The sequence below is a fragment of the Mangifera indica genome, chromosome 11 (assembly GCF_011075055.1).
Source record: "Mangifera indica cultivar Alphonso chromosome 11, CATAS_Mindica_2.1, whole genome shotgun sequence".
In the NCBI taxonomy this organism is placed as follows: Eukaryota; Viridiplantae; Streptophyta; class Magnoliopsida; order Sapindales; family Anacardiaceae; genus Mangifera; species Mangifera indica.
This window is the reverse complement of record NC_058147.1, coordinates 162,393-174,663: the sequence shown is the minus strand read 5'-3', so window position 1 is coordinate 174,663 and position 12,271 is coordinate 162,393. Positions and strand designations below refer to the sequence as shown.

The 12,271-nt window shown below is 35.4% G+C and overlaps 2 protein-coding genes across 2 annotated transcripts; one reads left to right on the top strand and one right to left on the bottom strand.

The window, feature by feature from the left end:
- The first annotated feature begins 441 nt into the window (after positions 1–441).
- Positions 442–4,235, top strand: LOC123229594 (L-ascorbate oxidase homolog). The gene is made up of 10 exons (XM_044655517.1): positions 442–551; positions 1,209–1,368; positions 1,444–1,553; positions 1,640–1,910; positions 2,013–2,115; positions 2,313–2,470; positions 2,579–2,799; positions 2,869–3,210; positions 3,292–3,370; positions 3,447–4,235. Exons 1-10 carry the CDS (start codon positions 442–444, stop codon positions 3,663–3,665), a joined length of 1,773 nt encoding a protein of 590 aa, XP_044511452.1. The 3' UTR covers positions 3,666–4,235.
- Positions 4,236–5,889: 1,654 nt separating this feature from the next.
- Positions 5,890–12,204, bottom strand: LOC123230080 (protein PSK SIMULATOR 2). Its single transcript, XM_044656190.1, has 13 exons — positions 11,769–12,204; positions 11,195–11,463; positions 9,708–10,033; positions 9,498–9,590; positions 9,314–9,404; positions 8,901–8,994; positions 8,455–8,552; positions 8,076–8,145; positions 7,319–7,422; positions 7,119–7,235; positions 6,886–6,962; positions 6,651–6,695; positions 5,890–6,545 (listed from the first exon to the last, which is right to left on the bottom strand). Exons 2-13 carry the CDS (start codon positions 11,432–11,434, stop codon positions 6,071–6,073), a joined length of 1,830 nt encoding a protein of 609 aa, XP_044512125.1. The 5' UTR covers positions 11,435–11,463; positions 11,769–12,204; the 3' UTR covers positions 5,890–6,070.
- Positions 12,205–12,271: the final 67 nt, after the last annotated feature.

Genomic DNA, 12,271 nt, shown 5'->3' with positions numbered 1-12,271 from the left:
AAACTAAGTTTAAAAGAGAAAAGTTGGTTTTTTAAATTTATAAATAAAAAATAAAAAAATATTTAAATTTATTTTTAATATTAAATATAAAATAATAAATTTATCTTTTAAATTAATATATTTAAATGATTATTAGTAGAAAAATAAAATTTTTAAAATTAATAAAAAAAACTTAGAAAGCAGAATATTTTGGGTGGAACATAGTCCTTTCGCCTAAAAAAGTGAATGGAACTGGAACTCCAGGCCTGTGGGCATGTGAGCATGTGACTGCAGGCGTAGAACAATTTTCAATGAGTGAAGAGGTGTAAAGTTTGGGTGAAGTGGGCGGTGGGTTAATGATTATATGTAGTATCCTGGAAGAAAGAGCATATATTAAAAGAATTGACAGGGCACAAGGACATGGAAAATGTCAAAGAAAAATAATAATAAAAGAGCAAGGGAATGGATGAGATACAAGTGGTAGCCGCTGTTTGGACGCCGACCATTCTGTGGGCGCAACAGCAGTTTACTGAATTTGAGTATCTATCCGTGGAAACTTCTGGAGTTTGCCTGTTACATTGTTAATATCTTGTCCTTGAACTTCATCTCTACAACTTTCTTTCCTTGGCGAGCTTCTGTTAGGGGTATAGACTGGATTCAAGGCAAGAGGAGTCTGAGTTTGAGTTTGGTTTAAGCTTATGCATAATGCAAACTCATCAATAGAATGAAATATTATTAAATAAATAAATGAATGGGTCTCGAGTCAAGGTGCTAAGCAGGAGCACTAGCTTTAAATTGACTAATTCAAATTAAATTATAGATTCTGAATAAAACCAGTTTGAATAGAAGCAGAAACCCAGTTTATCACAACCCAATTCTGGGCTATAGAATGTGGCCTCTCTGAAGGCCTAGCATTACATCATCTGCATTGTCCAGTAGATGTAGGAGCCCAAACATAAATCATAACCGGGCAGGATTTCATTCCACTTAACTTGGAGAGTAGTCTATGTAGACAGTTTGGTTGAAAAATCCTCTAGTCTGTGAAGTATCGCTTGGTTTCAGAGGTACTGTACTTGTGACTAACCTGTGCTCTATCAACGAGATAATGCTAATCCAGATTATCAACATATTTGAAACATACATTGCCCTCTTCCTCTTTCCGCATTTTTCTATAACTTTAGAGATAAAATTCCTATTCTTCTATGCATTAAGTTGTATTTGCTTACCAGAATGAAACTTAGGAACCCCTTTAAGCTGCCAAAATTAACCCTTCTCCTACTTGTTGTTTCTCTCTGGAGAGTAGTGTTGGTGGATGCTGATTCACCTATTCTTTTCCTAGACTGGACTGTATCTTATTCTCAACGTGCTTCTCTTGGTGTTGATAAACAGGTAATATTTTTCCAGTTCTTGTAAAATGTTTTGTTCTGAACCAACTTATTGATGGCACATTTCTGAAATGATCAGGTTATAGTAATCAATAATCAGTTCCCAGGACCGCTGTTGAATGCAACAACAAATGACCTTCTCAATATTAATATTCACAACAACTTAACAGAGCCATTTCTCATAACTTGGTACACACATTATATATCACTGTGAATATATAAATATTATACAATAAAGTGTATAATTTTAGAGATTTATGTTATAATGAATTGAGGAACGGACTCCAACTAAGGAAGAACTCATGGCAAGATGGGATGCAAGAGACAAATTGCCCCATACAGCCAGACCATGACTGGACCTACAGTTTTCAAATAAAGGATCAGATTGGAAGCTTTTTCTATTTCCCTTCTCTTCTTCTCCAAAAGGCTGATGGTGGATATGGTGCCATCCGTGTAAACAATCGTCAGCTTGTTTCTGTTCCATTCGATCAGCCTTACAAAGAGTATGACATTCTAACTGGATATTGGTATAATGCTGATCATCGGGTATATATATTATATATATGACAACTAATATTTCGTTTTTTGTCAGATTACTTGTTGGGCTCTTTAATGGAGAAAGATTATGTGTTGCCTTATATGTTCCAGGACATGAGAGCTTCACTTGATGATGGAAGCCCCTTGTCTAAGCCAGATGGTATCCTTATTAATGGACTTGGACCTGAACAAGCAATTTTTTACTTTGAACCAGGTTATTTCTCTCTTGCACATTCGTCTTTTCCATGTGAAAATTATTAGTAATTTGGAAATGATACGGGTGGAAAAATAAAAAATTAGTATGATATGATATGTATCAGTTTGTATCCATAACTGAATCACCCTTTTTTTTGGGAGAAAATGATTGTTCAATAGGGTGTTTTGAGATCATTTTGTACTTTTGAAATACAGGAACTACATATAGGCCAAGGATTTCAAATGTGGGTTTGAAAACATCACTCAACTTGAGAATTGAGGAGCATATATTCCTTTTGGTGGAGACTGAAGGATCTTACACACTTCAACAATATTATAGTAGCTTGGACGTTCATGTTGGCCAGTCTTACTCTGTCCTGTCGGAAATATATATTGGGTTTATAAGTGTGAAGATTGAAACCTATGTTACACAACGCCAATTGGTTTTGTGTAACATGAGTTTCAATCTTCATACTTGTAAGCCCAATATATATTTCCGATATGTCCTAGTCACTGGTAAGAACCAGAGTAACAGTGGAACCTCTTATTGCATGGTTGCTAGTTCCTGTTTTATTCCTTTCCAACTTATCGGAGTTGGTATAATTTGGTATCCAGGCTCTCAGCCATACCCCATTACCCCTCTTCCAGTCGGGCCACTGCCATTCGATTATTCATTCTCTTTAGCTCAAGCTCGTTCAATAAGGTATGCCAATCCTCTTGAATAAACGCAATTCTATTGCTAATTAAAACATAAAGTGATTTGTTGTGACAGATGGAACTTAACAGCAGGAGCTGCAGGGCCAAATCCCCAAGGTTCCTATCATTATGGCACCATCAATATCTCGCAGACACTGGTCATTGAGAATGGTATTATGAATAATGGAAAATTTCGCTACACAATTAATGGAAAATCGTTTGTTCATCCAGATACACCATTGAAGTTGTTGGATTTTTTCCACCTCAGTGTCGACTCTGTGCCTGTTACTTTTCCTCCTGCACTGGCAACTTCAATAATTGCCGTTAATTATCATGACTTCCTCCATCTGGTATTATTGAACCCCCTTCCGCATTTGCAGACATGGCATCTTGATGGCTATAACTTCTTCGTTGTTGAGTGAGTCTTCAGTCTTCCTGATTTTTTGCATATGTAGAATCTGATTGCTTGGGTGACAACAATGAGTAATTTTATTTACAGCATGGACTGGGGGATGTGGGATGAGAGTAAGATGAAACAATATAACATGATTGATGCCATTTCTCGCTCCACAGTTCAGGTTCATAGATTAATGATATATAAAAATCCTAATTCATTTTTACAACGTTGATATTATTTGGGTGATCTACAAGCAGGTTTATCCGTTTTCATGGACGGCAATACTGGTGAAGTTGGACAGTGAAGGACTGTGGAATTTGAGGTCACAGAATGCTGAGAATTGGTATCTTGGACAAGAGCTTTACATTAGAGTGAAAGGTGTTGGAAAGATGAATGGCTCATCAGCCATTTCTATAGAGGATGAAGCTCCAATTCCTGCAAATGTCATCAAATGTGGAAGGGCCACTAATCTATGATCTTCTCTTGGATTATTTATTTAATGCATATCATTCTCATTGGATTTGAGTAACTCCAATCTTAGCCATTCTTTTGCATGAATCATTTGAGTAAAGAAGACATTATTTGGATCATTCTTCTACTTCCATGACGATAATTACTTGTATTCTTACGATTGTGGAAAGGAACAACGTGTATAGTGTAGATCCTACATCGTGAAGAAACCAAAGAATGGTTTGAGATGTGACTATAAAGAGCTGGCACGAAATGTGAGAAAAATATGATCCTTTAGGCAATTTAACGGGGATATGATGAATAGTCATTGCTCGCTATTACTTTGCGAGATAGGTGTTTGCGCCTGCGCCCACGCCCACGCCCACGCCCACCACGCCACACCCACCCCCCCTCGTTTTGACAACTTGGGCACTCCCATCTTTACCAATCTGATCCCTACCTTGAAGGAATTTTAAATCCCAGTTTTAATTTTTGTAGTAGTCTTCTCAACAAGACAAACTGTTTACTGGTTGATATTTGATTATCTTGCGAAGCTGTGACTTCTGATCAATGTTTTCAAACTGTGGGGCCTGTTAGCTAGTAATTTCTGGGTTGATAAGTCAAATTGATACAAGTGTCAATGAGTTAGTCGTCAATAAAATTTGAGCCCATGGTTTCATTTGAGTCAATACTAATTCGGTTTAATTTATTCGCAATCTTAATTATTAATAAAAACCTTTAAACTAAGAAGTTTGGTGGTATGATGTATATACTCTTAGTTTCAATTGTTAGAATTTCAAGTTAGTTTTAATAATTTCAATTTTTTTTTAATTTTCTTAGTGGGATTAAATAAAAATTAAAACAATGTATTGTTTTGATGCGATTGACTCAGTCAATTGTTAAGATTGGACAAATTGATCCGGCTGCCTGCCATCACATTGTGGCCGATATGTATTATTGGATAGGTGGTTTCATTGATAATGAATTAGCATGACATATACAACATGTCCAAAACCAGTGGCAAACAAATGGACTAATAGGATACAGTTGATCATTCATCACAAATCCTACCCAATAAATTCAAGGGTAGCCAATATACTAGCCAAAGAAACCACAGCAACTCCTACAACGAGCCTCTTCTCTTTTGAAGCTCCATTGTGAAATGCAGTATTATCTGCTAAGCCTTGCTGGTTACTTTCTCCAAATGGCTGATTAAATGTAGAATATGGCAGATTAACCCCCAAGAATGGCTGGTTTATAGAAGAAAATGGCTGTGCTAGCCCAGAGATAGGTTGTGGGTAGTTAAGCTGTTGGTAAAGCGGCTGCGGCTGTTGTGTTGAAGGGGAATTTCTGTTAATAAGAGTAGGAAATGGAGGAGAAGCTATGAGGGGAATATTTCCACCGTCCTGTGAAGGGGCATTTGGCTCTTCTTGCTGTGCCGTGGCTCCTTCAATTGTTGTTCCAGATGGGGACACAGCAGAGGAACAGTGAATGATAAGAAGAAAGAGAACCAGGCATGATTTGTGAGACTTGAAGATTTCCATTGGGATGATTCTAATGAATGCACGAGTATGTGCTAGCACAAACAGTTTTATATTGATGAATGAAGTTGTTGCAACTGTTTTTTAAACTCAAGTAGGAGCAGTTGGTGTATGCAGTATGCATATTGAGTTTATGTGAATAAATGGAGTCAGTCTGATCATCAGCTCACAACTTTGACTTATCAAAATATAATGAGGTTGAAGACAGTACAGAGACCACTGCTAGATCATCCACACACTTCCTTCCCCAGTTCAATTCAATCGGTGAAGCTTTTAGCATTGGAAGATAATCTCAACTCAAGTAACATTTCATCTTAGATTTTATATTTTGCAAAGCGTAACGGTCTTTGTTCCAGCTAAACACTGAACGAACTAGAGAGTTTGTAAAATCAATAAAATAAACAAGCACACACGAACAATGAAAAAAAGAATGTGTCATTATTTATCTTGTTTCATTCAAAACTGAGCTATATCAGAGTAAATAAGAAATGTTTTAAAATAGCCATTTCATGAGTCTACTTAAATAGCTTACGCCCACTGATTAGGCAACAAAACCTGTGTTGTGTACATCAGACTATATAATTGAAGGGGTTGCCAATTTCAACAAATATCATGTAACTAAAAGCTTTGTTTATTTTGAATGATGATTGAAACTGCTAAATCATTAGCACTGCTAATGGATTTCAGAGATGAAAAAGTGTCACCCAACTAAAGTTGAAACATTTACATATAATAATTTCATTATCATTATCACCTTTATAGTATATATACCACCATCCATGGAGTATATAAACAAGAGACTATAATCTATAAGATTTATATATACAATAAAATGAACCAAAAAAAAAAAAATCAAGGCCCTCAAATGGATTTAATCGAAAAACAAAAGCTCATAGCCTGGAATTTAACCCATCCACAACATCCAAGTCTAAGCTGTGTCTCACTCCGAATTCCCTGTTGTTAGGAGAGTTCCCCATGCTTTTGCTCAATGCAAAAACTTGACTTTTCTTGTTGGCTGTAACAAATTCTTGACTTTTACTTATTCCTGGAATTATTCTTCTCCCATTGACTTTGTCTAGCAAATTTCTTTCCTCTTGAGAAATCTGAATCCACTGGATTTTAGCACCATTGTTGAGAGATCCAGTCCGCTGCATATTAGAGAGTAAAGCCGTTTCCTTGTTGATTGGGGAACTAGTCGGCTGAGGCTGAAATCCATGATCTCTATGTCTCAACATGTTGATCAAACGATGAAGCAATATCAACAATTCAAGGATGAATTTCTCCGTTTTCTGTTTGTCCGCATGATAGAGTGTCTGTAAGCGAATTGGATTGTTGTTTGTGGTTGCACTTTTGCCGAACTCATGACTGTCAAACAAGAAGAAAATAAACTAAATCTCAGTCTGCTGTTGCTGTGTATCCTGTGCACTAACATATATACAGATATGGAGGGAGAGAGAGCCTTCAACTGACCCAGTGTTTGCCCATTCACCAACCCAGCCGAAACCTTGGTGCATTCTTTTGTGATTTGCAACAAAAGGAGAAGCAATATCAATGAAATATAGTAGCAGCATATATTGTTAAAATATCAGAGACAATGGTAACAAGGAAGTGAAAACTTTGCTTCACTTCATACATGATAAACTTCAAACATATATGTCGTAGTTAGGAGGAATATCATTCAGGGAAACAAACTAATCTGACATACTTGGTTGTATTTGTGGCAACTGGAACTAGCCAATGAAGAACCTTTTCCATTTCTCCTTTCACTTGAAAAGCTGAGAGCTGCAGAAGGTACAATAGCCACCATGCAATCATGTACAGATGGTAACAGTGATAATGACATAGACATCTTTCTCATGCGCCAACAACAATAAACATCAAGCAAAAGGAAGAACTGCAGTTGACTACCATAAAAAATGGAGTTTATAGTGAACAAACCTCTTCCTTCACATCAACAATCTGCAACCGCGAACGCAGAGTTGTCTTGACACTGTTTGGCAATCCCTGATATAATGTGTCCCTTGTATTAGGAGGAAGATGGGTAGGGCGAGACGCCTGATGACATATTAAATTAATTTTTCAATCTGGAAAATTGCTTCATGGTAAGCATGTGATCACAATGACAAAAAAAAACTTACAATATTATCGATCTGATTGATTATGTTAGCATAGTGTAGTGCAAGTCCAGCTGCTCCGAGACTTTGATGGATTGTTCTGGGTTCATTAATCACCATTGTCTTACCTGCAACAAGTCAACTCCAATCATTTAAAGGCATTTGTTGAAGACAACAAAAATCACATACATACCCAATTCTCAACAGCCAAAAAGGTTAACAGCAAATTTCATATAACAGCTAGTTTGTTGCATCAGTGTCACAATATCATAGAGCTATAAGAAAGGATTTTGCAGTACAACACTTTTATGCAGAAAATTCACCACCATATAACAGTGCCCAACCATTCACTCTGTACCATGGATCTATGTTTTCCTTTAGAAATTTTTGTTGACACTTGGCACTCATTGAAATTTTGTGAAACTACCACAACCTAATAGAGTATACCTAGAAGGACAGGCTGCAGCAGAATCATAATTAAATTCAGTTTCAAAAGGAACTATAAGACAAAATGTTTATTCTACAACTAGAAAGCTGTAGACTTAAAGCCATTATTTTGTAAGCAGAAAATATGAAAATGATAGAAAGCAAGAAAAATCTAAAGAGATGAAATCCAACAGAAACTGAATTCTTTTGGTTACCAGCAGTTGTAATTTTGACTAAGGAAGTTTCTGAAAGTACGAATAAGGAGATATACTGATAAGATCATGCATTCATCTCATATGTATGTACATCATAATTAGAAATTCAAATGTTCCTTGATTTTCTTAGAGGCCTGTACCACTATTTTGAAATGCTTCCAAGATTGCTTGATGCATATAGGTGGCACTATCAACAAGCTTTTCCATGATCTGCAATTAGAATTCAATTTAGATATGGAAGACCACAAAGTGTCAAAAACTTTCTAAACCGAATAATTTGATCACAATTCATCCCAAATTAGAATTGCTAATAACATCGGGAAGTGGAGTCTACAATCAAATCATTGATGACTTAAAAGGAAAAATAAGAAAAACTAGTAAAATAAGTACTTTGTTGGGGAAAAAGGAAGAACAAGGAGCTGTTTTAATTGGTAGAAATGAATAACACTCTTCCATTCAACAGCAGGAGAAACAAATGCAGCTTAACTTCGTTAACAGTTAAAGCTCATAATCATATACCTCCTCTAATTTTCTAGACCATAGAGATTTCTTTTGCAAGCTCTTGACAAGCTTTTTCTGCTGTTTTAGCTCACTGTGTAGAATCATAAGAGTCTCTCCTACATTTCAAAGGAAAAAAATTAGCTGTTGAATAAAATGACTGCATCAAGTTAATACACCAATTGCAATAGAAAAAAAAAAGAAATAAACTATTAGTTAAGAAACTTGTTAACAGAACTAGAAGAATAAACACATCATTAGGCACCACAATCCACATGACTCAATATTAACTCACTAGAATGCAGCAGCATAACCCCACTTCACATGTTCAAAAATACACTTGTTGAATCAAATGCAAATCACAGTAAATAAAAACCTGTTTTAATTAATCTGTAGTGGAAAAAGTATAGCTTAAGTTGCTTTAACAACTAGTCTATGGTTAGAGAAAAAGGTTTTGCATGCCTAACCTCTTCGAGGAAGATTTAAGGAATCCACTTCCTGAAGCTTTTGCTGGTAATCTTGTTCAAATCTGTCCAGAGCATGCAACTCATGATACAATTCCTACATATTTAATAAAAATATAAAGGTTACAATTCTTCAAGAAGAACAAGCAAACCAAAAGCTAAAGCTTTGCAAGAACAAAGGTATACTTTTAGACACATCGTATGTAAAGCTAGATTCATCGTATCTTCATAATGAATTATTTGAAACCCCATTATAAAAAAAGCACTAATTTTCACCAGGATTATGTAGTACCAATGCAAAATTGATAAGGCATAGCACAATCATTCAAGAGATTGCAGCATCCCATAAGCATCATAACTTGATGCTGCATGCAAATACAAAACCAAAGTTCAAATTAATTAGAGGAAGAACTCACTGAAGTATTCTGTGCTAAAGTAGTTAACTCTTGCATTCTCAACTGTGCCTCTACTTTAAGCTGTTTATGGTTTATATTCTCTGAATCTAAACTGAAAAGGTGATATCACATCAAGAAAAATCAATAGTCAGCAAACAGCAGCAATCCAGCTATAGAATAATTGACCAGAAGATATCTAACTGACCTAGAAAAATACCGATCCAGGTTGTGCCATTGTGGGTCCTTGCAAAGATTTCCAAATCTGATCACTTCCTGCAAGAAAACATCCAATTCCTCCCTGAAAATGCACAAAAAAAAAGGTAATAAATACCAAAAACATCTAATTCCACGAGGCACTATCCAGTAGAAAAACTGAAACAAAGTCAAATATTATATACTCTCAAAAGGAAACAACCTCTTGTCAGCAGCAGCAATACTTAGCAACTCTTTCATATTTGTGGAAACTAGTTGTTGCACTCCTTCTGAATGCAATATCTCTTTTTTCAAGACCTGTATATTTTTTTCTGCAAGAGATTGGAACAATTTTGCACCTTTTGATATTGTATTGGCAACTTCAAATGCCAATATGGATATTTTACTTCCTCTAGAAGAAATGCCAGAGACAAACCCACTCCTAGAATTCAAAGTTGACATGCTACTTCCCAGAGTGTCTAGAACATCTATGGTCCTCTCCAGGCCGATGATGCCAGCTCTTCCCAGAAATGAGTTCTTCTGGTAAACCTACAAAGACACAATATAAACCAAAAAGTTTTGAGTTGTAAAGCCAAATACTATCTGAGCAATTAATTTCTCCTAAATAAACAACCCCCAAGTTCAAGCCCAATGTGGTTTTTATGCCTTATTCCCTACATAAATATCCATTCTAAAAGGATAATATAGAACTCCCAAAGTAAGCTTACACACAGTATGACATCCAAACGTAAGTTATTCTGCACATTTTATTTGGTTTTGAATCATGTTTAAAGCTATTGTAACACAATTGATCATTGACAAATAAAAGGGATTTCTTTATTTTCTATCAGTACCACTAGTTTGCATATAGTTCATAATTCTTCTCAATTGTCCTACATGTCCTAGATAGTTCAAATGCAAAAACATTTTATATCCTATAAATTTCCAGACTAGTAATAAATTCTAGCATTTCATGAACTGTTGTTATTTCATGAGATAGCTATAGCTGGTTACGACAAATAGTGGATACAAAAATTTCTACTTGGGGTGATATAATATTAACAAAATATTTGATAGCAATGACATAACAGCCCATAAATAAATATATATATCTTCTTTAACGTAGATGTGCATCTAACGCTTTCAAGATCAACTAAATTGACTAACTTTCTTTAAATGATGAAGTAAAAAAGCTTCAAATGATTGGGAAAAAATTCCATAGGAAAATAATTTTTTATCAAAACCAAAACTAATGCACGGATTCACAACGAATAAGAATGTAGTAGTGAAGAGCCATTGACAAAGAGGCCCTGCCCTTGTAGCATATTGGATACATTGCAAAGAAGGGAATAGACTGAATAGAGACTGTGTCATATAACGATGGATTCATATTCAACAGTACCTCGCTACAATCCTAATGTGAAAATATTGAATTATTAAGATCAAGATTTCAGTTTGCTACAGTCCAGTGTTACATCTCTTGTTTTCTTGTACAAAATTTTGCAAAGTGGCACCCATATATTCAGGTGATCACTCAATCAAATGCAAAACGAGAAAAAATGAACAACCAAAAACTATCAAGGTAGTTATTTGAAACTCATATGTCAAGCTCTTCCTTCTTTTTTTTTCCCTTTCTGTTAATATAGTAAATCTGTAAAACTAATAACAAATTATAACCACACTCAACTAACATACTACGTCTAAACATACCTTAGTAGCCATCTTAGCAGGTGTTGATGGCAGCAATTCTCTGGAAAATGGAATTGGAAGCTCGCAAAAAGTGTATCCCTGCCTCCTCTTCACTACAGCATGTGCATTGGCATTTGAATCACGATTATTCTCTATCTGCTCACTGCCCTTGGCTAACTTCTGCTTCTCAAAAAACTTAGAAACCTTCTGTATAGACTTGGTATTTATGTGTTTAGTCCCTCCTGAACAAACTCCGCCCATGTCTTTTCAAAGAATAGTTGAATTTAAACCTGACAAATTAAGTACTGAATGTCATTATTATAACTGTAATTGGGTTTCTTTTCTTATGTAAATTTAACAGTGATTATCGTTTATATTGAGCCTTGAATCCTCACAAAAATGTAAGGAAAGAAAACCTGAGAGGAAAATTTAAAGGAGAATCAAACTGGAACTTTATTCTATTTCCAATATTATAATTCTCGTCCAACATCAATATATCAAGAAGTTCAGAAAGAAAAGTACAACCACTCATATATCCAAGTAAAAAAAGCAACCTTTTTGCCATTAAAAGGAGGTGGAGGGAACATGAAGATACCTGTGAAGGGAGCAATGAAAGCATGAAAAGGGAAGAATAGAAAACTTGTCTTGAACACAGAATGAAGATGGGAATTATGTTAAGATTGAGATTGAAGGAGAAGGAAACAGAAATGGTTGACTCTTCTTATTGATTCCCTATCTCAACTATAATTCAGACTTTGTAAGAAAGGTTCGGCACGCCATGTCTGAGTCTGAATGACATCACTGTTGTTGGTCTTCGCATTCTCCTTTTACCATTTTGGCCAATGGCAACCTACTATTTAATATACACCTCACCAGGCTTTGAACAGGTACCAATCTCTGTCCTATCTTACCGACATCTTCTGCGTTATCAACGCCACCGCAATTTTCAATAACATCCAGTAATCCGATACCATATAATAAAAAAGAAAAATCTGATTAGAGAGAGATTTTATTTTTTATTTTTTTTAGGAAATTTATTTAGTTGGGCTAAACTCAATATATATATTCTTTTTCACTAAATCTTTCTCAACCCTTAGA

Coding starts and splice junctions, on each gene's coding strand:
- LOC123230080 (XM_044656190.1), bottom strand. CDS start 11,434: ATGGGCGGAGTTTGTTCAGGAGGGACTAAACACATAAATACCAAGTCT. Junction 7,423..8,075: donor GGAAGCATTTCAAAATAGTG/GTACAGGCCTCT, acceptor GACTTGTTGCAG/GTAAGACAATGGTGATTAAT. Junction 6,696..6,885: donor GTTGCCACAAATACAACCAA/GTATGTCAGATT, acceptor AAATCACAAAAG/AATGCACCAAGGTTTCGGCT.
- LOC123229594 (XM_044655517.1), top strand. CDS start 442: ATGGATGAGATACAAGTGGTAGCCGCTGTTTGGACGCCGACCATTCTG. Junction 552..1,208: donor GAAACTTCTGGAGTTTGCCT/GTTACATTGTTA, acceptor TTTGCTTACCAG/AATGAAACTTAGGAACCCCT. Junction 1,369..1,443: donor CTCTTGGTGTTGATAAACAG/GTAATATTTTTC, acceptor TGAAATGATCAG/GTTATAGTAATCAATAATCA.